The sequence below is a fragment of the Ambystoma mexicanum genome, chromosome 7q (genome assembly GCF_040938575.1).
Source record: "Ambystoma mexicanum isolate Mex_15411 chromosome 7q, UKY_AmexF1_1, whole genome shotgun sequence".
Classification (NCBI taxonomy): Eukaryota; Metazoa; Chordata; class Amphibia; order Caudata; family Ambystomatidae; genus Ambystoma; species Ambystoma mexicanum.
This window is the reverse complement of record NC_090941.1, coordinates 40878204-40904335: the sequence shown is the minus strand read 5'-3', so window position 1 is coordinate 40904335 and position 26132 is coordinate 40878204. Positions and strand designations below refer to the sequence as shown.

General features: G+C 42.7%; 1 protein-coding gene across 1 annotated transcript in view; it reads left to right on the top strand.

Moving 5' to 3' along the window:
• The window catches only part of CNKSR2 (connector enhancer of kinase suppressor of Ras 2), a 2376238-nt gene that overhangs the window by 1016412 nt on the left and 1333694 nt on the right, over positions 1-26132 (top strand). The window contains exon 6 of the mRNA XM_069639527.1: positions 23516-23635. Within this exon, the coding sequence (XP_069495628.1) occupies positions 23516-23635 (120 nt within the window). The remainder of the gene's footprint in view (positions 1-23515; positions 23636-26132) is intronic.

Below are 26132 nucleotides of genomic sequence, written 5' to 3'. Positions count from 1 at the left end.
TTCCTGCACGTACTTGATTACCTCTTGTTTCAAATTGGGCCACCAAAAGTATCTTTCCACTAAAGTCTGTGTTTTTTTACTCCCTGAATGTCCAGCCAGAGGGGAATTATGGCACCAATGCATAGCCTTCGTTTGGAGTTCCAAAGTAGGCAAATATAATCTGCCATCATAATAAGGGAGATTCTCTTTAAATGTTTCCAAAGAGTTATTCACTCCCCAACTCTGATTCTTTTGATTCCTCATTGCCTGTTTCACCTGCTTCATCAATTTAGAGACTACGGCCCCTACCACCTTCTCTGCCGGAATTATAGATTTAGTTTCAGATACCATGTTGTCCATGTTTTGTTGGCGTGATAAGGCATCTGCTTTTCCATTTCTTTTCCCCGGGCAGAAGGTCACCACAAAATCAAATTCGTTGAAAAATTGAGACCACCGAAGTTGTCTAGGACTCAATGTGTGAGCCGTCTTAAAGTACTGTAGGTTTTTATGGTCTGTCACTACCAACACCTGATGTTTAGCCCCCATTCCAAGAAAGCTGCCCTGATAGCTAATAATTCTTTATCAGTGATGGAATAATTTTGTTCACATTGAGTGAGCTTTCATGAATAATAGGCTACTGGATGCCAACTCCCTTCTGGATCCTTCTGAGATAATACTGCTCCTATGGCCACATTGGACGCATCAGTTTCTACTTGAAACATCCTATCCAAATCTGGATGTCGTAATACTGGAGCTGTGGTAAATGCCATTTTTAGTTCTTGAAAAGCCTTTTCCGCCCCCACATCCCAACAAAAACTTGTTGCTTTTCTTAATAACCTTGTTATCGGTGCCACAATCTGAGAAATTAGTAATGAATCGTCTATAGAAATTGGCGAACCCCAAAAAAGATTGAATATCTTTGACACACTGGGGTTTGGGCCAGTCCAGGACTGCTTGCACCTTGCTTTTGTCCATAATTATCCCTTCCGGGGTCAAAATGAAACCCAAAAACTCCACTCTTTTCACATGAAAGGCACATTTTTCCAATTTCACATATAACTGATGTTCTTGCAATTTCTTTAACACTGCCCTTACATGGTTCACATGCTGTTCTTGTGAATTAGAATAAATTAGAATGTCATCAATATATACAATAACAAAAATGTCCAAAAACTCACTCAAAACCTCCTGGATAAAAAATTGAAATGTGCAGGAGCATTACACAAACCAAAAGGCATAACCAAATATTCAAATAGTCCAAACTTAGTTCTAAATGCAGTTTTCCACTCATCACCTTTTTTGACACGAATCGAATGATAAGCTCCACGGAAATCAAGTTTTGTGTATACCACTGCTGTTTTCACTTGATCCAGCAATCCAGAAATTAAAGGGACTGGATATCTGTTTTTTACTGTCACTTTGTTCAAGGCACGATAATCAATACATGTCCTCAACGTACCTTCTTTTTTAGGCACAAAAAAACAATGGAGATGAAACTGGTGATGTGGAATGTCGAATGAATCCTTTCTTTAACATATCATCCAAATACTCTCTCAGATGTTGGTTTTCGGTTTCTGTTAATGCATAGATTCTGCTACATGGCAGTTTAGCCACGGGTTCTAACTCTATAACACAGTCATATGGTCTATGGGGAGGCAATTGTTCCGCTCCTCCTTTGTCAAACACATTTGCAAACTCTTGATATTGAGCCGGAACCTGTAACCCCACAGCCCCCACCACTTGCACTGCCCGTGGCTGATCTGCCAAAAACAATGCAGGACTCACCTCCTCCTCAATGTGACCAATGCATTCTGGATTCTCAAAAAAAATCTCTCTAGCTACCCAATCAATTCTTGGATTATGCTGAGTCAACCAAGGAATTCCTAAAATAAGACCAAATTGGGGAGCTGCAATTAGATCCAGTACAATGTCCTCCACATGTCCAGACTGACATCTCATTTCTATGGGTTGAGTTTGTTGACAAATGGGTCCTGAAATTAAAGGTGACCCATCCACCGACTGTACCCCTTCCACCTGAGTCTTTTCTCGCAATGGCAACCCCAGTCTTTTGGCCAAATCAATGTCAATAAAGTTTCCAGTTGTCCCTGAATCTATCATGGCTGACACCATCTGTTTTGTACAAGCAAAAAATAAAGTTTCCCGCACCTTATCAATTTACTTTCTTCTCCTGCTGTCCCTCTCTTCCCCCCTGTGGCTTCCTTGACTCCCCCTGCTGTCTCCTCCCTGAATACCTTTCCCTCTCCTCCTTCCCCTTCTGCCCCTCTCTGACTTCTTGAACTCCTCCACAGGGTCTACCTCTGATTTGTACCCCTCCCTGGAAGTCTTTAATGGATGGAAACCTTCTCCATATTGCCACTCTTAACTCTCGCTCAGCTGTCAAAGCCTCCTCTGACATCTGTCCCCTACTTGAAGAGCTTGACTTCAATGTCTCCGGTCTCACCGAGACATGGTTCATGGCCAGCTCTGTCACAAGCTTTGACACTGTCCTTCCTGATGGCTACAAGATCCTCTCCGCGCCCAGGCCCAATCACTCTAGAGGGGGTGTAGCCCTGATCTTCCCTGAGCGGATTCCTGGCTCTGTCATTCCTACACAGACCTACTCCTCTTTCAAATGCCTCATCTGCAGGCTCTCTCTCTCTCTCTCCTAGCCACTCCCTTACTGTGGCTACCACCTATCGGCCACCTGGTCAGATCGCCTCCTTTGTCTCTGCGTGGGCGGGCCTCTCCTATTCCCTCCTGGTCTCGACCACTGAACTCCTCCTTCTTGGAGACTTTAGCATCCACCTGGATGCTTCATCTCCTTCCTCTGAGGAGGTGCAGCTGTTAGTGTGACTATTTAGAGATGTCAGAGATGTGAGGAGAGAAGCAGAGTGTGGAGTCAAAGATGACCCTGAGGTTTTTAGCCTCACAGGTGGAGCAGGAAGAGGGCCAAAAGAGTGACAGGAAAGGAGGGAGCAGGTGTGCCAATGACGAGAATCTCAGTCTCACTGGCATTAAAGCTGAGATCATTCCAGCTGCATCCACATTATGACTAAGGGCCCGATGGGTAGAGTGACTGGAAGAAATCACTGACTTCATAAGGGCCATGGGGATGACCAAAACTCCGGCCATTACTGATATCGTCACCAATTTTGCTGGAAAGGAGATAAATGCAATTATAAAAACGATTCCAAAGGCTGAGAAAACATCCGATGATGCCGTTATTGAAGCACTCAACAGGAATTTAGTAATCCAGCTCAATAGGTACCATGAGAGATATGTATTCAAATATTGTACGAACATCTGCATGAGACTATTGATGAGTTTGTAAAAAGGGTTTGCCAAATGTTGATCCATTGTCAGTTTGCACATTACCTTGTTGATGAAGCCATGAGTTTACGAATCATAGAAGTTTGCACCTCATCCACATTTCGTAGGCAGTTGAGAAAAGCCTAGGTTTCACAATGCAATTTAAATATTTTCACAATGCAAGCTAAATAGTTTCACAATGCAATTTAGATACCGGAGGAAAAACACACCTAGATCTGAGGCTTCTGTATAGTGGAAGAAAGGCCTAGGTTTCACAATGCAATTTAATACCGCAGACAGCACAATTATTCTAGTGTAGGTAAGGTTGCAATGTGGCAGGGTATCAGAGTAGAGTGATGGCTCTATTCCTCGTCCAGGCCACTCCTACCTTCCTAGTTGCTGCTGGTTGACAGCTGGCCACTGGCTTCCCCTGCTGACACCTGCAGACACTAGCTCGAGCCGCCTCTGTAGAAGCCGTCCTTTGCCTAGGGGCCCTTAGCCACAGGGGCTGCACCGTCAGAGGGCTGTCCTGGGAAGATCAAATTAAGATGATCTAACACTCCAATCAGAGATGGTGGGTGGGCAGGGAGGTGGGAGGGAAGCGCGACAGGGAAGTGGATGCCAGGGCAGGGACGTGGTGCAAAGAGGGGCTGGGGCCAGAAACAGCACACACATTTAACAACATTTTCAAGGCCCAGGAGGGTCACTGGAGGATTACTGCTCACCTGCATCGAGGTTTCCAAAAGTAGTGGGCACATTGATTCTGCAGGTCGCTAGACCTAACAGTCAGCTAGGGATAGCCAATCAGGGATGGTGGGCAGGCTGAGAGGCAGGAAGGAAGCACAGCAGGGAAGTGGATGCTGGGGCAGGGACGGGTGCAAAGAGGGGCAGGGGCCAGAAACAGCACACACATTTAACAAAAATTCAAGGCCAGGAGGGTAAATGGAGGATTACTGGTCACCTGCCTCGAGGTTTCCAAAAGTAGCGGGCACAGTGATTCTGGGGGTCACTAGACCTCACAGTCAGCTAGGGATAGCCAATCAGGGATGGTGGGGGGAGGAGAGAGGGAAGCACGGCAGGGAAGTGGATGCCAGGGCAGGGACAGGCTCAAAGAGGGGCTGGGCCAAAAACAGCTCACAAATTTAACAAAAGTTCAGGGCCCTTGAGGGTCACTGGAGGATTATTGCTCACCTGCCTCGAAGACCTACATAGCCCACCAATCTGGGCCTAATCATTCCTCTATCACTAAGGTTTTCTAGCAGTACTTGGCACTGTAGTCATAGATGGGCATTGTAGGCATCAATGCACTTCCCTTCACAAACATCTTTCACCTTGTTAATGCTCAAGTCTAAAGTGTATTAAGCAATATGAATGTTGCCATTGTCATATTTAACATCTTCCTGCTTACCTTTGTTGTTTCCCATAACCTCTCTCCGTTATCCTGCTTTAGAGACTTTTAAAGACTTGCTTTAAACTAGAGATAAATGTTCCTCAGAAACAATCCTTATTATTCTCCATCTGTTCTTCCTCTGTCTATCTATTGACAGGGCTCGTAATGTGGCATTCTTGCTTAGCTGTGAATCTCTGTGGCCCCTTTCCTTCCTCCATTAGTCCTCTACCTTTTGCTACTTCTGTCTGTCATTTCTGTGGATTAGAAATGCACCTTCCTTGATTAGCTGCAGTTGCGCCCGATCACTGTTTCCTCTCCGTGCCCTTCACATTTCTTTCCTTTGCCAGATTAAGAATTGTGGCCTCAAGACGTGACGCTCCCCCCCACCAGTCCACTCTCCTCCATTCTACTATGTATGGGCTCCAAGCATAGTTGTGAAGAAACCTGAACTGTTGCTTGCCACTGGCTATTTCGCTTTTCTTCTGCGCACCACTTTTGCCAGCATTAGGAATGCAGCCCCAGGACTATCTGTGAATGCCCATGAACCCTTCTTTTTTCCAGTCCTTTCTTCTTTTCTCCACTATCCACCATGCTTGACATATAAGGAATACAGTCATGAGGCTTAGTTGGGAAGTGTTCATAATATCCTCTCTCCAGTGGCGCTTCTTACAGCTGCCGATGTTCATAACGGGTCTCTACTGTTCTGTGCACTCGTTGTAAGGCCGGTCTCCCCAGATTACACACAAGCTCACATAGGTGCTACGGCTGTATGGATGGGAATTCAAGTCCCCATAGAAGTTTCAGCAGCCTCCTTATTACCACCATCCCAAGGCCTGGGCCAAATCCATCCATTCAGTACAGCTGTGTGAGGGATCTACATGCTGCCCTTCATTGTCTTTCCTGCTGCTCCAGCTCCGACTGTTTAGGAGCATTCCTTAGGAACCCACCGACATTCCAGCTGCATCCACATTATGACAAAGGGCCTGATGGGAAGAGTGACTGGAAGAATTCACTGACTTCATAAGGGCCATGGCGATGACCAAAACTCCTGCTATTACTGATATCTTCACCAATTTTGCTGGAAAGGAGATAAATGAAATTATAAAAACGATTCCAAAGGCTGAGAAAACATCCGATGATGCCGTTATTGAAGCGCTCAACAGGAATTTAGTAATCCAGCTCAACAGGTACCATGAGAGATATGTATTCAATTATTGTACGAACATCTGCATGAGACTATTGATGAGTTTGTAACAAGGGTTTGCCAAATGTTGATCCATTGTCAGTTTGCACATTACTTGGTTGATGAAGCCATGAGTTTACGAATCATAGAAGTCTGCACCTCATCCACATTTCGTGGGCAGTTGCTGAAAAAGACCCTACCCCTTGACATCATTGACCTTGCACTCATGCACAAAAGGGTGGTTACACAGGCTGCTACCACGGAAGCCCCTAAGAAGCAATACTCTGTAGCTGTGATGCATCTATTGAAGAGCACTGACAAGCCTGTGGTTATACTCTGGACCATCAACCTTACATACAATCCTCAGTTACGCCCTTGCAACATGCCATCCAGAATGTGTTATAGATTTGGGTTTGTGTTTCCACATGCCCTGCGATCAATCAGCAATGCACTAGTTGTGTTAGCAAAGGACATTTCCAGACTTTCTGTAGAGAGGACAGACCATTCCCCATTACAAGAGCACCAGCGCTGGCCTTGTGGATATCCAAGGTACTCTGTGGATCTCACTTCCTCCTGCTCTCCAAAGTACAGGCAGACACGTTTTGCGCCATGGAAGACATCCCAATTCCTGATTATAATGAGCATGAATTACTGCGCAATATATACTCAGATCACATTAATAAGTATGTGTATATAATGCACAATGAGCCTAGAGCCGAACAGGGCCTGTGAGTGGCACTCACCATGAGAGTCACAACCCATTGCTTTTTCATTGACACAGGGGCCACAGTCAATATTATGGCTGAGCAAGAAGTCCTCCAAACGGAAAACAGAAATATCATATCCAGGTCAACAGTGAGAATATTGCAATTGGTTAAAAACATGCTGCTACAGTCCATAGGCTAATTTCAACATTCCCTAATGCACAAAGTGTAGTCCACCCCTGCCACTATTCATGTATTGAGGAGCCCAACAAGTGGGAGATGCCTACTCAGCTACGAGACAGCGAAAGTACTAGGGCTCATGGATGTCCACTACCAGATATCCGAAGTAGTACAATGCATCCCACGCACAAAGTGATATGTGCAGATGATATCCGTGATGACAGTGAACCCTCTGCTGAGTGTTCCCAAACCTTTTTCAAGGACTTGGCAAGCTGAAAGGGACTGTTGTGAAACTACATATTGTCAAATCTGTGCGTCCTGTCCCTCAAAATCCGAGTAGGATTGGGTTTCAAGTCCAGCATGTAGTGTCCCAGGAGCTCTACCAACTGCTGCAGAATGATATTATCAATAAAGTCTAAGGACCCATGCCACGGATCTCTCCTCTGTTGGTTGTGCTCAAGGATGGTGGCTGCATATGCCTTTGTATTGTATGAGAGTTGTCAATGTCGTGATTCAAAGAGAATTTCCCCCATGTGCAAACACTGAGGACATGATTGTCCAGCAGAACAACTCCAAGCGCTTCTCCAAACTTGACTTAATTAATGGTGCCATCAGCTGGAGCAGCACTAGCAGCAAGGCCAATAACCACATTCATCACTCATGATGGGCTGTTTCATTAATAACGACTTCATTTTGGGATTTCATCCACTCTAGAAACTTTCCAGGAAGCAATCAGTGAAATGCTTCTTCCATTCAAAGCAGTGTTTAATCACAGTAATGATATCCTAGTACATAGGAAGTCCCAAGACAAACATGATCAGGCATTAATGGCTGTCTGCACTGTGCCCCCGGAAGCAAGCCTGACTTTGATTTTCGATAAATGAGACATTGACAAAATGAACCTCTGTTTCTATGGCCACATATGTTCAGACAAGTGGACGCGACCACACCCTGGGAAGGTTCTCACCATCAACAACCCGGCATGTGCGAGATACTTTCCTAATATGCTACGACGACAGAACCCCTGAGTCAGTTGATGTAGAAGAATGTTGTGTTCCAATGGTCGGGGAAGTGACAGTCGGCCAAATCAAGATGGTGCTGTCTGTGTTCAAACAACTGGCATACTTCATCCCGATGTAGCACACAGAGATGATTGTGGATGCCAGCCTGGTGGGTTTTCATGCCATCCTAGCTCTAAGTGACACAGTTTTCTCCATACCATGGCACTTGGTGGCCTATTCTAGCAGAGCGCTGTCACTGATGGAGTGCACTTACTCTCCAGCCAAGAAGGAGAGTAAAGTTGCTGTGTGGGTGTGTGGACATTTCCACCACTTTATCATTGGGCAGAAGTTCAGCCTGGTGATGGACCAGCAGGCATTACTGTTGCTCTTTGGGAACCCTTGGACAGGGATGCCACTGTGCATTGAAAGGTGGGGCATTTGTTTACAAGAAAATGATTATGACATTGTGCACTGCCTAGGGGGAAAGCTGAATCTGGCAAAATATATCTCCCAACACCCAGGACATAGCCCTCAGAGACCAATGCAAGAAATGGCTGAACAATACATTCACCATCTAACAACAAATTATCTATCGCCGGTGCTCATGCTAGACATCTTCAGAAAAACATCAGTTGATGGCCCATTGATATTCCTAGCTGTTGAACTTACCAACACCAGCAAATGGAGAGACTATCACAGACATCTAGAACGAGACCCAGCAGTAAACAAAAATGAGATAACAAGAAATTACAAGATACAGATGGAGCTAGCAGTGTCGGATCAATGAATAATGCTGAGAGATTGTTGAGTAGTCATCCCGGCGTCCTTACAAAGAGGGTTGGCGGAAAACGCTCATGAAGGACACATAGGTATAGTGAACAGAAAGAAGCAGCTCAGGCAACACGTGTGGTTCCCAGTTAAGGATAAACTGGTTGAGGAGACGGTACACCATTCCCTCCCATGCCAATGTACATTGAAGGCTGCACCCCCCATATCCCTGCAGGAAATGACCATACTTGAAGGGCTGTGGTACAGGGTCACCTTAGATTTCTATGGGCCTATGGAGGATGGCGATTACTTGCTAGTGGCTGTTGATGATGTTTTCCAGTTTCCGTAGTCAAACAGGATAACATGACTGCGTTTGCCCACATAGAATGTTCATTGACGAATTGTTCATTGAACAAGGAATCCAGCACACTGTGAATGGCTGAGGGGTTTATGTCATCAATCAAGAGGACAATTCAAAAAGAATTGAATGAGGATATGTCCATCCAACAGGCACTATGTAGGGAAAACACTGGCTGAGCTCATGATGTCCTACCAACCACAGACCAGACTACTAAGAATTTGCCCAAGCAGGAGGCAAGGAGATGAAGAGATGCCCAGACCAAACACCAGACTAGAGAACAGTCAGACACAAAGAGGGGACCCAGGCCTAAAGAGTTTATCATATATGAGGAGTTATTGGTAAGGCAACGGCCAAAGAAGAAGACAGACACAAAGTATGCAGCTATCCCATTCCAGATGACTGAAATAAAAATAAATGATAGTGACGGGCCAGAATGATTACCAGGATATAATAAGGAATACATCATATTTGAAGCACTTTCTAAGGATAACTGGAGATGGGATCGGTTGAGAAGAAAGAGAAGGAAAAGGAGAGGATGCACAACCGCTGAATGGATCAGATAGAACAGTGAGTCCTGAGGAAATAGGATCTGAAGAGGTAGCAACTCTGCCGGACACAATCAGGCCTCAGAGGGTGATAATGATGCCATGACGACTGGTGGAGTAAATATGACATAGACCAAAGAAGGTATTTGAGGTTCCGATGTCCTAAGGTCATAAATATTGGGGAGGCAGCCCTTTTTAGAAATGAGACACGTGATCAGTGAGGTCACTTGGGAGGGGGAGCTATGGGGTAGAGGGAGAAGATGGCAGACGACGGCCATTAATGAAAGACAGAGAGAAGTAGAAAGGACAATAAAAGATGCGACTTCCTACATGCTGTCGAGTTTTATGTGCACCTGCATTTGCGGTATTGGCTTTGCTTGCAATTTTAAGTGATCTGGATTCCTTGGTAACCTGATATAAAACATCAGCAAATAAATTAAATATTTGGCACCTGTAAGATGTTGTTCAATGTGGAGGTTTTGATATGAGATCAAAGAGCTTCTTTGACGTTCTTGCTAGAGAGATCTCCAGAGAGAATCATCTTTCTGGGTAAGTTGTTGTTGGGAGTGGTTGGTGGGTATTGAGGTGATGAGGCCAGAGCTTTCATTGTGAAACTTGATGCTGTTTGATTGAGGAAAAAACGAGAGCATGTACAATGCATTGCCTTTTGCTTTCACATGTCCAGTATCCTACCTCTGCTCTGAAATGCAGATACATACTGAAGAAAATAATTAGTTATCAATCTAGTACAACTTAAGGGAAACTGCTTCTTTCATGTGAGATGCTTTAAACAGTATTAATGTGATCCATGCTCGTTCACATTTCATGTTTTCCAAACTGATATTTAATCAACTCCACCTTTACAAGGGTTTGAGGCCTGCATGTGCCACTCTGTAGTGGCCTATAACGGTAACATTTGATTTCACATTTAACAATGTTATGGCATGGTCCTCTTCTTCATCACTCACTGCACCATGTGGAAGCATGGCAGTAAATAGTAAGAAATCTCAAAACATGCAGAGAAGACATATCAAGTACAACTCCTAGTGGTGTACTGGCCAGTTTGAAAGGGCCTTCACATGAAAATCCAAAAATGTTTTTTTTAATGCAGTGCAAGAACGTCTCATTTAGGACATAGTGTTGATGATTTTCTATGTTGGCAGTCAATTAGGTACTTCGAATCAGGACCAGTGCAAAGATGTATGCCGCTTCAGTTGAAGTGCCCTTTTCACTGCATCTGTCCCTGTTAATAGATCTCGATTTGGAAATTAAAGGGCCATTCTTGCCTCTTTTGTTTGCCAACAGCTGCTGTTGCCTTAGGTGTCAGCAGGGCATTATCATAAAGCATATGTATTACACTTAAAAATCCTCTGCGTGCCGGTTTTACCTACAAGCTACTGACAGAAGATGGAAATCTGGTGAAGTGGCTGCTGGGGCAAGCCTGGTCTAGAGAACCGGGTCATGGGGTGATAGAGGAGACCTGTTCTGAGTGGTTTGCTAGGATGAAGCTCAGCTATCTGCTCAATCTGGGACAACACATTTGACAGCCTTTGAGGGGAATGGATTATTAATTTGGAAGTGGGGGGGGGGGGATTTTGCAAACCATTTTACTGCTTCCCTAAGTGAAAACACAGAGAAGGGGGTTATGGTTGTGGCCCCGTAAGCAGAAATAAACAACACAGAGTCATGGGGTTTCCCCTTAGAAAGGATCCCCACAAACCCTGGAGTGTGCAATGGATTTTCCCATGCAAGCTGGAAGAGCGGCATGCAGGGTAACAACAAAAAAAGGCGACAGGAGCATCAGTGTCAAGGAAGGGGGAATGGGCAGCGAGGGACCCTGGAAAAGGAGGATGATGTGAAGGGTCTAGCGAAATGTGCGGGAATATGAACAGGGTTGGTGGAGTCTTGTTCCACTGCAATGTGTTCTGCTAAACATGACTCAGATCCATCTTTGATAGCATTGGACAAGAGACTTTTCTTAAAAGACTGCCAGCATTTTGTAGTTCTAAACTGTGTCACTTCTTTTCTCATGGACATAACTGAAACCACCATTATGCCCCCTTTCAGATCCCAGCAATTCCCATTGACCTATAGAGAACTCCAAGTACCTACACTGTCCCCTTTTCTTTTCAACATTTACATGGCAGCCCTACTAGACTTCATCAGTTTTATCTGGTATTACCTGCTCGAAATACAATAAAACACAAATAATTTACAAACTTGTGAACAACATTTACAACAAACTCACAAGACCTAAAAGCATATCTTTCACACATGGACATACGGATGATGGCAAATAGGCTAAGACTTAATGATATACCCGAACAGGTACTCCTGAGCAAACCAAAGGCTTAAACGCTAAAGGAAAGTAATCATGAGTAGCAGAAGCCTGGAATTCAGGGTTTTGGGGAGGTAAAATGACATTGGCATAAAAGTCATGTAACAATGAGAAAAGTTAAATATCCTAAGCTAAGGAAACTCCCATGCCATGCACACCTATATGCTGAAAACAGTCAATAGTTAATAAAAGTTTGGTATGCTTAGTATTTTCAAGACAGAGATTGAGGAAAAAATAACACTTAGACAAAGTAAAACAGTATTTCGATAAATCAAATATTTTGCTGAACAATCGTACTCAAAAGTCCAAGACTTGCTCAATGCATTTCGGGACAACATCCCTTCATCGGGAGCATAAGATTAAGAAATAAGATTAATTATCTAATAAGTACAGGAAACACATGGGACTTTCTAATGTTAAAACATTTTTGTAAATCAAGCCCTAAGTGTCACAATGTATGTAAAAAAGATAATATCACATACAAATACAACTTTGCATGGCATATTGAAATGATTTATGAAAAGAATACCTGAGAAGACAAGAAAATCCTAGTCTATGTTCTTTTTCTGTAAGAAGAACATAATTATTTATGAAGTAAATAATTATAATCCAATTTAATTAAAGGACAAAAGGGGAACACAATTCTGTGAAAATGTCTACCTAGGAAATGTCAAGGATGTCCAAAAAGTGGATACTTCTATGATGATTGAACAATGCCAATGAGGGTATCCAAGAAATAAAACAGTCCAAATTAGGGAGAAATATGAAAATAATATTGAGGAAGGCATATATTTCCAGTCCAGACCCAAATGACTTACCCAAGGCAAACCGGATTTATCTTTCAAAAACAGCATTCATTAATAGTGTAATGATGTCACACGATCCGTGAGTTGCAGTACATGGGACGAAAATAACATCACAATCAAGCACAATGTAAATAATGTTAAAGAACTTAGTAAGTTGTTTGAGCGGAATATCACAATCAAGCTAATATCTCAAATTTATCTCATACTTACAATGAGGATTAACTGTTGTATTCCATAGATCTCCATATGGTATGAAAAATACTCAAGTAAAGTAACACATGTCAAAACATAGGTGTGGTGATGTCAAACTGCTGTATGTGTGACAATAGATCCAAAAGTTCAAGCAGATAGTTAGCAGTAATAGACAAAGTAAAACCTAAAATTATGTTTTAAAAAGTCCTGATAGTGTCTCATATTTCCAATATAGATAGCTGTTAATTACTGTGGTTCTCCATGCTATTTTAGAAAAAAATACAATAAAAAAACGTTCTCTAGAACAAATGGATAATAAAAAGTTTACAGATCCTGAACAAGGAAAATAAAAAGGAGGATAGAGACGTTGACTATAATGATAGTGGTAAAGCAGTGGAATACAACATATTAAAAGAGTACAATAATCAACACTCACGAAATATAGAATCATCAGGATACTTATGAAGATCTGGAACAAGAGAAGGTAAACATGATGCTAGAGGAGCATTTATATATGGGCTCCAAGATTGCATTCTTCATTCATCCCAAGTTTTTCAATCCAATAAAGTTCCCCTTTAAGTTAGTTCTTTAGAAAAATCGCTGCACTGAGCAGTTGGTGCACAGTTTGCAACACCATGCATATCAATTGTGCGACAGTATGTTTAGGTTCTTTAAATTGATGTGCTACTGGAGATTTTAAATTACCAGTGTGGATGTTGTATTTGTGTTCTATCCAATGCTCTTGTGCCTTATGTATAGTTTGGGCCACATAATATCAGCCACAAGTACAACTAAGTTTATACATCACATTATGTGAATTACATGTAGCATAGTCATGCAATTAGATTTTAATGGATGTCTAATATATTCACCTTTGATAATTTTATTGCAGTTTCTGCAAATAAGGCATGGGTATGTGCCAGGATTTTGGTTTTAAAAAACAGTGTTTTAGGAGGAGGCTGTTCAGCCTTAATTAACTGATCTCGAAATGTCATGCCTCGCTTATAAGTGATCATGGGTTTGTTTGAAAATAGTTTCAACAATTGTGGATATAATCATATGATAGCCCAGTTTTTCTTAAAGACCTTTGATATATGATGGTTTTGGCTGGAATATTTCAAGGTGTGTACTGTCTGGGAATCAACAATTCATGACTAGTTTTACAAGACGCTTTTTGATGACAGTCATTGACTATGCTCTCTGCATAGCCCATTGAATGGAAACATTCGCTTATAACTTCATTCTTTTTCAATCGTATCATGGTCAGAAACTATTCTCCTTAGTATTAGGAATTAACTGTAAGGTAAGCTGTTCTTGAGATGTTGTGGATGAAAGCTTGAGAAGTGTAGTGTGTTAGTTACATCTGTCAATTTCCTAAAGGTGTTGGTTGATATGCTATTATGTGTTAAGGTTATTTTGACATCAAGAAAGTGTAGTGCTGGTGTACCAATATCCAATGTGAATTGAAAACATACATGGAATGTGTTTAGAAATTTTACAAAATTCCAGGGTTCTTGTTCAGTACTATCCCCGATTCCAAAAATGCTGTATTTTCCATGCTAGTACTTTAGATGACCATTCATCATTAGAAAGTATATTAGTTGTTTTAAAATGGAGAGTAAATATATTTAGCCATTGCTGACCGCATGGACGTTCCTGATGTTTGTAAATAATAGCTATTTTTCAACCTGAAGAAGTTATTGAGGAGAATTGTATTCACTAAAGAAAAGCTATGACATTATTAGAAATCCCATGTGACTGTGAAAATCTTATCATTGGAAAAATTAGCATTCCATTTGAATCAATACATATGTCCCCCCGTTATGAAAAGAACCATAACATCTAGTTAGTTAAAGACATGGAGGAAACCCTTGTTAAAAATAAATATGATATACCTAATTTGATCTGTGGGGATTTCACTGCTAGAATCCTGGGGTTTGATGCACACGAGGGAAGGGGGTGGAGCAGTGCGGTTTGTGCTGGACAAAATCGCGATGCCCTTCAGGCACAATGACAAGGGGAAATGTGGGCATCCCTGCTGTTTCCTGCAGGTTTCAGTATGCTGAATGGTGTTTTCCCCTCTGACAGCCCAAAACACTACACACAGGTTGGAAATGGTGAAAGCAGAATTTTGGATTATATCTTTGTGGCTAATAGCCCTCATCTGATTGAAGATATGTGTGTTACACCACATCATGAGTGTAATCATTATCCACTCATTGCACTGCTACATATATCCCTAAAACCTCCTGAGCCCATTGCAACAGGGAAATTGACTGCATATTCTACTAATAGCCGGATTTCATGGTCTGATAGATCCCTGGAGTGAGCCTCAAGTGTATCTTGAGAGTTCCTAAGTGCATATGTTGATTTGCACCCCTCTGAGACTGATGCACTTAATAAGGACTATGGATGGCATTAGGAACTGTTTCCTAGTTAAGTCGAGGACGAATCAAAGACTGGCCATTACGAGTGACACTAATTTCCATGGATTCAATATAGATTTTAGAGATAAGAAAAGGGTGCTTTGACAAGCACTGCATAAGTTAATGGGATTGAATTTCGGTCCCATGGAGCACAGATGTAAAGTAAAGGGGATCAAAGGGGGGGGGGGGTACTCCAGATGGCTAAAAAGGCACGTGTTCTATCGGGAGTACTCACATTGGAAGTCCTTGGTGTTGACGTCTACCACCAACAACACCACTGAATTCTGAAAAATAATGAATGGCTCAAATGGCATTACCTGAGACATAAATGGTGTCACTGAAGTAGCTTGTTGACAACACATCATACAGATTTTTGGAGGCGCCAAGGAAGATACTATGACTAAGGGATTTGTTATGGGTCACTGGTATTTTAGAAATAGCATTGATAAAGTATGCAGGCAGATTGCTACACGTAGAACTTCCTAAACGGCATATGTAGCTCACTGATAAAGATTAACCCAGATCGCAGGTCAGAAGAACTGTTTTTGTTGTTCTCTGCATTGAAGTCACTCAAACTATTCCTGCTTCATGGCATGATGGTATACAGTCAGTCAAACAACTTTATTCGGCTGAAAAAGGCCATCAAAGTGCATTCTAAAAAACAATATTAAAACAAAAATGATATTAAACTTGGCGAAAGGAAAAAAAGAAAAACAGCAATGCAAAGTCCCACAGAATGCCGCACCATCCGAAAGTACCCCCGGGCAAGCAGACCCAAGATCATGTACCACCGACCCCTTGCCTCTGGAGTCTTCCATAGCACCTTGGACCCAAGGCAGTCAAATTTGCCCCTGAAAGGGGATTATTACTGGGGAGAACTCCTGTGGGACATGCAAGGGCAGGAATAAGGTGTAGGCTGACCCTAATAACACTTTTCCTTGACCACCCTGGGCCATTGCATTTTTCTGCAACGAACCTTGCTGTATGGGCATCCCCAAAGACCACTTTGACAACATCCGTGATGGCTGAAAAGTTGGACAGTCTAGTACAGTTCAGCATGGAGCCCCCGGATACAGCCCCACATTCCCCAACTGCCCGCAACCAATATTGGCATTTGTTCCTTAGTGCGTCCCTTGGTTCTCTAGAGGCAGTAGATAGTTTTGGGACAGTTGAGCGGCCACTGCCCTCTGAGGAGTGACGCCCCAACGAAATCCTCTCCTGACCCGAGTTTGGAGCAATTTCCTCCCTGCCCACTTAACACATATTGCTCTCGGCCCTCCCGAGAGTAAGCAACGACAGTAAAGGATTGGCCCCCGGGGCTAGGTGCTCCCTTCGTGAAGGTGGCACTGGGGGAAGAGCCAACTCTGGTTGTCTCCTCAAAGAAGGTGGGGAAGGAGGGGATGGACAGGAATGTGAGGGATATGGCCCTTTGTCAGAGACAGAATTCGGCCCCCCTGGGCCAACCTCTACTGAGCTCATACCAACCCTCCCCACAACTCCCCTCCCCTGTCTTCCAGAAGCCCATTAATCAGAACAAGTAAGAGGTTTTTTACCTCGGCCATCTCAGAACGGAGGTAATGACAGGGGCAGCTTGGTGGGATGGCTGATGCTGTGGATACTCGGGCTTCCATGGGAGCATCAAGCATAGGCTCACTCGCAATACTAGATGGGAGACTGGACTTCACTCCCGTACCCAAACCCACTGAACCCCCACCCCTGGAGGCTGAAGGCAAAGGCATATGAGAAAGGGGGGAGCGAACCTCAGAGAGAACCAGTGACGTATGCGGGGCTCATACATCAGAGCTTGGGTGAAATAAGGGATAGGAAGGGTCTGAAGCCGGTAGAGGGGCCAAAGGTTGGGCCAGCGGGACAAGCCCTCCAGACAGTTTAGAGATGCCCTTGGAGATCTTCTCGTAACCATTGGCCAGGGTGTCGAGAAGGACGGCTGTGGTGACTGAGTCGAGACCCCCCCTCCTGGGGTTAACAGATTTGCAGGGATCCTCGATTCGTCCAAAAAGGGGCTTGCCAAATCCGAGATAAAGTGAGCAATGAGAGCATTGCCACAGGTAGACCTAGAGAGCCGTGATGTTGTTATTGCCCCCACTAGCCGTCCAGTCTTACAGGATAACAAGGGTAGCTTGGGTGTATGTGCCCCGGGATCTTCCTCTCTGACACATGCCGAGGCCGGAGGCAGTTGAACAAGTGCTCCATCCACGCCAAGGCATGTGGTGCCTTCTGCCTGAATATCCACCGGAGCTTTGCTCAACAGGCCCCCCCCCTCCGTCTTCTGCCCAAAATAGGCTTCTGATCTTCCAATGGAGCCAGGGGTCCCTGTAGTGTAGACTGGAGTGAGGATTTGGCGAGATAAAGGGGGAAAAGGGAGATGAAATGTCTCCTCCCTCCATGGCTCTAGAGCCAGTACCCCTGGGAGGGCCAACCATTTGCGGTCCAGAAAGGCAGAAGCCTTTCGGATTGGGTTACCGATTAAATAGGTCACACCTCGCCACCCTGCATGAGTATCTTCTTGTGGGCGTGGCTGTTTCAAAGGGCCTCATGCGCTCTGAGGAGGGGTTGGAAAATGGTTGCCCCCCCTTCCTCTTCCCCTTCCCAGGAATGGCAGGTAGGTAGTGGCTGGCTTTTGCTCACCTTGGAGACTCACGGTGCAGTCCAGGTCGTTGTAGGCCAGTCTATCTGGCCCCCCACAGATCCGCTAACACCCTCCGTGGGATGCCAACACCCGTGCCCTTTCTCCTGCGGGCTTCACCCTGGCGTGCCTGCAGTCCTGGGTTAAATGTATGAGGGGGCGTGGCTTGCGAGCACGCAAGTATGGGAGCCCTCCTGGGCCAGTACAGTACGACACCCTCCATGGGATGCCAACACCCACGCCCTTTCTCCCGCGGGCTGATAGTATATCAGTACCTGTCTGGAAAAAAGACAGTCATGAAGACCCACGAAACTATCAGCTTCTAGCTATGCTGGATGCTCCAGCAAAGCTATTCACTAGAGTACTGTTGAAGGAAATTGAAGAATGGGCTGTGACTAGTAATATCATACCTTTCAACCAAACCGGATTTAAGAGGGGATATCGTACCAGTACTAATTGCCTAGCCCTTATTATCACTGTTCAAAAAGCTTGGGCGATCTGGCAGCTCTTGGTGTACATGGCATATTTGAACTATAGCGCCGCATTTGACACAGTAGAGTGGGTACACTTATGGCACAAGTTACAAAAATAGGGAATCCCTTCTGGACTTCTTAAAATTATCATTATGTTACATGATCAAACTAGGGTTCAGGTTAGACTTGACCAACAGGGAAGTATTTCTCCCTGGATCAATACTAATCAAGGAAATAAGCAGGGGTACATAGTAGCACCATTGCTGTTTAACCTTTACCTCTGTGACCTGGGACATGCCCTTGAGGACTGCCAGACTATTCCACTGAAACCTGGCTCCATGGTGTTACAGTGGCTCGGTTACGCAGATGACCTTGTCATATTAGACCTTATGCCAGGTGGCTTACGAGTCTCATTGAATAATTTGAAAAAAATATTCTGACCTTAACTCATTGGCAGTAAGTTCTACCAAGACAAAAGTAATGGTCTTCAATTTGTCAAGAAAACATCCTAAAAATGTCTGATGGGAACTAGCGGGGCACCAGATTGAAGAGGTGTAGTCCTACAAATATCTATGGATTCATCTGGACTGGAAAATTTCAGGAACTTCACACTTAGATCACATTTGACCCCGGGTATCACTGATTGTGGGAAATATTGGGGCCTTTGCCAAAAAGTGAGGGTATACTCCATTGCAACCCTTATTCAGTTACATCTGACCAAAATTAACTCAGTCATTTTGTACGGTGCTGTGATCTGGACTTTGGCAAATCTGTGCGAGGTGGCCAAACTTGAACGTTCCTCATTAAAAAGATTGTTGAGATTACCAGCATTCACATCATTTGAGATGGTATTGTTGGAATTTAATATCCTGTCGATTATTTACAAAGTTCAATTAGGTTGTGTAACCACTAGGTGGAAATTGGCAAAGGCCCCAGAGTTGACTTTACAAGCAAGGATTTATGATGTGTTCACAAATCAATCTCAGTTTATGTCAAAAAGTCACATCGTCAAGGCATATCATTAAAACAACTTAAAGGAAAAACAAAATATATAATGCGTGATTTGGCTAGGGAATAGTTTATAATTAACATAGCAACTAACATATATCCAAGAGAGGGTGGGTGTACCCACTTATGTCAAACAGTTTATAGGAAACTTCATGATTTGGGAGTATCTGAAAATAAAATTCAATGTGGTTTGAAAGCATAAAATAGCGGGGGCCTGGACCAAGCAAATGATTGTAGACAATCTACACTTTTGCAAGCAGGCTTAAGAGAAGCTGTAACTATGGGAGGCATCTGGGGTCTGTTCATGAGCAGGGAAAACAAAACGTGTATTATCAATTTTACCTTACTTTGGAAGAAAGTGATTGATATTTGTAATATTTTAACACAAGCTAATTTTGACATGGATATATTCATTTTAGATGTTCATGCATGATAATGATTTTAAGATGAAATGATAATTAACTTTTAATTGAAATCTAAGTGTTACAATACAATGGGATGCGTTAAGATGCCATCAAAGTTGTAATTTGTATCTCATATGATGTATTAGGGTTTGGGGACTGGGGATTGGGATTTGTGGAAATGTTTGTAAAAACATGAAGTCACAATAAGTAAATACATCTTCACTAATCCAATCACAAAGAAGTTCTATGCTGGGAAACATTATTGTTGAAGAAACAGCCATTCTAGTCAATCAATCCCTTCTATATGAAGGATTGAAGTATATAAGCTTTGAACACCCCAAAAGAATAGTAGTTAATTCATTGGAAGTTCATGGAGTTCATCAAAGAAAATTCAGAAAGTGTGATGTTTCTCTCAAATATGTGGGTGTCTTTTGGACCAGTGGTTGTAACAGTTGGTCTGAGTATTTGGCCAATGGGTCAAAGATACTCTCAATATCATTCATTATAGGTCTACAAGTGTCTTAAGTGGAGTTTTGTACACTTTTGGAAGTGCCTAGAAAAACTGGAATTATCAGGAACTTCTTAGTGAGAAATTCTTTGTTTTTGGGATAATACATTTTCGTTATTCAGCATTCTCTAGGACTTTCTGAATGAGCAGTCTCACTCGAGGGGTTGGGTCATGATACAATTGCATATGTGTGGAGTCAGCATTAGGTAATAATAAGCAGTTTGTCCAAATAGTTAAAAGCCCAAAAGTATCATCTATTATAGGTTGTGGGTTGAAAAAAGGTTAAGTTTCATCTTCCAGATAAATCTAAAACGATTAATATGTTCTTAAAAAAAAGTAGTGTTATGAGTAGGGGTAAACGATAAACCAAGATTCAATAGTTGATATTGTTGATTGGAAAACTGTTTACTTAATATGTTCATTCCAAGCTAATTAGTTCTTGATATTTCATCTTAGATTGGTTTTTCCCTCTTTTTCGAGGATGGGTCACAGTAGTTTCTGTTTGTGTTTCCAAATCTACTAATGGTGTAACTGCATTCGTTTTTTGGTAGGACCTCCCCTCCACTGCTAGAGGCATCACTACTATGTTCACTGAGTTCAGGATGTTTTTTGGTATGGATTTATTCAGTTTGGTTGATCTGTTCTGTTGGTAATATCCCTACCATGTATACACTATGTCTTGGGTCTAGCACCACTGATATTGTTCATTTGGATTCCCGTATTTTTTGGCAGGGGTGATGAGCAGTAATGGAATGCTTGCTTGATTTAAGCAATGTTCTACTGATCTGGCATAAATGCACAATAATTACTTGTGACCTGTGTGCATGTACCCCTATAAAAAAATGACTCTTCATCCACAAACATTTTGTATGCTGGGACTTATCATTTCACCTTTTGCATTTTACGTATGGGCCAACATGTCCCAGCATGCAAAGCGTTGTAAGTCAAAAAGTCAGGAAAAGGAGATCTTAAAGAGATGGGACCAGTTTGCAAGCCAGCCTGGACACCGGGTGCTTCATGTTCTTCCTGTTGTGCAATCAACATGGAAGAGTGTCACCAACAGCCTCCATTGCAAGGCTTTATGGTAACATTTAGAAGTCCTACAGCTGATGACCCTCACCCCCTTAGAATCTAAAGATAGTGTAGCACAAAAGCACACATGCAGATTAATGAGTGTTATCGAAAGGGAGAAGCTTGCCACATGTCTGCAAAATCCTCAAAACAGCCTGCCAGTGCACCCCGTAGAATATGGGAGGCTCTGAGGGGTAAGAGCCTGATGTGGCCACCAACTTTAGTTAAACATATGCTCTCTCCACTGAACATCTTTACATTTGTATTGCACAGTGAGAAATTAGTCAATTTCAAAATAACATTAATTTTAAATGATAAATAAAAAATCACATCCCTTATCAAATTCCTAATAACAAACGTTATTATATTTCTCCCAATTCAAACAGTCCCTAAAAACTATCAGGAAAAATCTAATCCATAACTAAACTATGTTGTATCATAAACTTGTTCAATGAGTCATTGTATTCATGATTTCTTACTACCACTGAGGATATTAAAATCATGATTGTATATTGAACAACATGAGTAACTGGATAGCAGTAGCTTAACATAATTTATCTGGGCTCCATTATGAATATTCTGGTTGCAATAAAAACATTTGGAATGTTCAATGCTTCATGTTTTTAGAATACCAACCATTCAACCCAAATTGAACACTGTGGAAGCACTGGCAGGAAAGTATGCCAGGCATGGGAGAACTTAAGTGCACAAGGCAAGCCTCATACCCCTTTGGTGCAGCTGCACAAGGAAGCCCAGGCAGGAGAGTATACCAGGCATGAGAGGAAGCTGATGTAGTCCATGTCAACGCTGAGTGTGGCTTTACCAGCCTGTGCATCTACAACACTATGCACCTTATTCCAGCCTTTGAAATCACCATCGTGACACTACTCTTTACTTTGCTTGCCAATAAGGTATTGTAAAACCAATCTAGCCACTTCCACCATGGATCACGGCTATACTAGTGTATGATGATAGCAAATAAGTTATTTTTCTTTTGACTCAACAAGTATAGGCTTAAATAGTATTATGTACTTGTGATGTACCTTTTATATAATTGCACTGCCTCTGCTTTATTGCAAACATAGTATGCTTCTTGACCTGTGCACCCTTGTGGTGCAAATGTAACTCATCCATCTTGACCTGTGCCACTTAAGTAACCTACCTATCATGACCTGTGTATCCTTGTGCCACTTATGTAACCTACATAAAATGACCTACATACCCCTGTGCTGCAATGTAACTCACCCATGTGCCTCTAATGTAACCTAAACTTGTCCATCTACTTGTTTTGGCCTGCAGCCTCTGTGTTGTTATATGCTGTACTTGTACTTGTACTTGTAACCTATCCTATCGGCAACTACCTGTTCTCACCCAGCAGCCTTTGTGCTGTAATATGAACCGTATCTTGTATGCTAGCCCCGTACCATCAGGTGAGGCTTTGCCAGTCTGCACACACACACACACACACCTATTTTGTCTCATACATTTGTCTGCATGCCTGAGGTAGCCCAAGGACCATGAGGTGAGGCTTTCCCAGTCTGCACACACACACCTACTTTGTCTCATACATTTGTATGCACACCTGATGTAGCCCCCATACCATGAGGCGAAGCTTTCCCAGTCTGCAAACACACCTACTTTTTTCTCATATGCTTGTCTGCACTCCTGATGTAGCCCCCCGTAACATGAGGTGTGGCTCTGCCAGTCTACATATACACACACCAATTCCAACTGTAACCCACAGGCGTGTTCTTGCACCTCACTAAATGTACCATGCACTTCCTGTAAATAGTGCCTAGATGCCTCAGGGTTTTGTGCGTTGAAATAAATGCAAAAATTAAAATAAATGTACGAGTTGAGATTGTTTTGTATATTTACTGTATGGGCTACGAAAAAAGTTCTACTTGCCCTACATCAACCATTATTACCCCACAGAGTGTGTTTTAACTTTTCAAGGAATCTACTATCCCACGTATTCCCTTAGGTTCCCATCTGGTAAGGAGGTATTTTAAAAAGAGGAGGTATTTCAAATACTACATGATTTTACTGTTACCTCCTCGGTCATAATGAGGTCCAGAAGTAAAGTTTTGCAATGTGTTAGTCCACTAAGAATACAATGAGCATGAGTTCCTCTTTACCACTGAGAATGCTATAAGTAGATGTGTGATCGTATTACATATGTCCTTAGTGTACTATGAGGCTAAATCTGTTTGTTCTGCTTGCAGTGTAAGACCCTCTCAGGAGTCTGCGACAACATCATCTCCCTCTCTTCAGATCCATTGGTTTCCCAATCAGCTCACCTTGAAGTGATTCAACTCTCAAACGTCAAGCAAAGTGAAGGGCTGGTAAGCTGAGCTTTATTATGTTCGACCACTGAAAAAATAGTCTCTATTTTTACTGCTTGTAGGAAGCTGATAATGAACGTAAGGGCAAGAAAATAGAGCTTGCTAAAACCATCATAAAAGTGAACTTTGTTGAGATGAATCTTTGGTGGAAAATGAAAGGATCTATTTTTTTCTGCATCATGCTTACAACACTATTTTATTAAATAATCCTTGTTCTCATACACTCGTTTTCAATATTCAAACTAAACAAACACAATATTTGATTACACTGCGTTCATCAAACAAATAGTTTAATTTCCACAACCAATTTCTACAAATTGGCACATTGTTTTTCCATCTAACAATTGAATCAGCATAACATAATAGCAGATGCTAATAATAGGAAAATGATTATGGTGATTAACAAACCTTTATCCCCTCTACATACACCTCAATTTGAGAAATGTGTTGAGACAGATATTAATATGGAAATGGGAAGGAAGTTTTAAAATATTCAGAAGCATTCTACTATAATGGTAACATTTGAGGAAATGCCATCAAACACTGCACTGGTACATCAACATGGATGCCAACCTAACTTTGTTGTCCTATATCAATTTTTCCGGCTAGCACCTCATGATACCACAATCCCCAACTCTTGCACATAACATTAAAATATCTCTAGAAGAAGCCCAACAAGTCAGCAACTATCAGATCACCACTCTACTTAAAAGAAACAGCCATTCACAAAAATGATTTGGAAAACCATGGACTAGTTTCAGATCTGCCCTACTTTGGGGAATACAGAAAATGTAGTCTGTACTAAATGCAGTACAGTAATCTGTGGATATCCATGCACTTTTACACCTCCTTCAGCCCACCTTCCATCCCAATCATGAGATGGAAACAGCAATACGCAAAAATGGAGGGCCATATGCAAGACCAAGCTAACACATTTCATAAATCATCTTCATGTAATTGTCTGCCTCATTTGACTCTCTGGACCATAACATCCTACTTGTCTGTCTCATTTATGTTCAAGGGATTGAAGTTACAGCTTTGGTTCTTTTGTTTCAATTACATTATTTTGTAAGCTGAAATATGACTGCGTTGGGATAGTGGAGTTTGGGTGTGCCCCATTTACCTCCACTTATGGGGTACTTCGAGCCTCCTCTTATCCACTCCCCTTTATTATTGAGCTTTATTTAATTTTGCCATTGTTTTGTAATAACTAAAGGAAAACCATAATCAACAAACATTTCATTACCAACCATTAACAGTACAGCGGCCCTCATTACGACCCTGGCGGAAATCGCGGTGCTAAATGCACCGCGGAGCACGGCGGAAAGCTGCCGATAGCGCCATGGAGGTTGGCGGATTTTCCGCCCCATGCCGACCTTGGCGGGGCGGTAAATCCCCATTCCCCATTTTACCCTTCCCCATTCCCATTTTTGCCCCATAGGGTATAATGGGAGTGGGGAAGGCGTTAATTGCGCCACCGCAAAATACGGTGGCGTAATTAACATCAAGGTCCCGTAGCGCCATGGATTTCTCCGCCCGGAAAAACCAGGTGGAAAACGTTCCATGGCGCTACGGGAACTCGTAGTAGGGCGGACGGGTCCGCCGCGAATAACGCTGGCGTAAACCCACTCCGCCAGGGTCGTAATGAGGGCCATCATCAGTTAATCGAGAATGTGGAAAAGTAAGAAACATAACTTCCCATCATTACACTCCTAGCAACCACTTCCCCATATCCCCCACCAGTATTTTCTACTTGTTAGCCCAAGAGTATTTGCCTTTAGCAGGTAGAAGAAAAATATATAACAGTTCATCTAAAGTTAAAAATAAGTCAAAGTTCCTCATTGCAATGGCTTGTGAGTTTTGTATTCATGATGCGTTAAAAATGTGCAATCGAGTACCATGCAGCATAGAAAGATAAGTATGTATCATTCAATAGTGCCGTCATTTTCTCCATCGTCAATACATTTAATATTCTGACACACCACTGTGCTTTAATTGGGCCATCAGGGCTTTCCATGACTATGCCAATGTTAGACGGGCAGCCATTAGGGGTTGTGGTAGATGCACCTCGCAATTAACACAATCCCTTTTTGTCAGTATCCCCCAACATTACTATTTTAGGGTCCATTGGAACGAAGCACATTGGTCATATCTTTTGTGTGGAATAGGAGCTATTTCCAGTAGGTTTGGGATACCAGACAGGACCACCACAGTTGGACAATCGTGCCCATTTCTCTGAAACCTCTTCAGCACTCTCCAGGGATCTTCCCATCTATCTCATGTAACCTGCTCATTGACTTCAACCACCTGAATTAAACTTTATAGGAACACTTCCTTATTCCCGTACTGTGGGAGGATTTGGGTGCCCATTCCCAAATGAATTTGCAATTTAATGCCTAAGTATGCTTCCCATTTTTGCACATATAAGGGCTTATCTGAGCTATGTAATGGATCTGGTTACTCGTAACATCTGGCCGACTGCCCCCTAGTAAGCCCT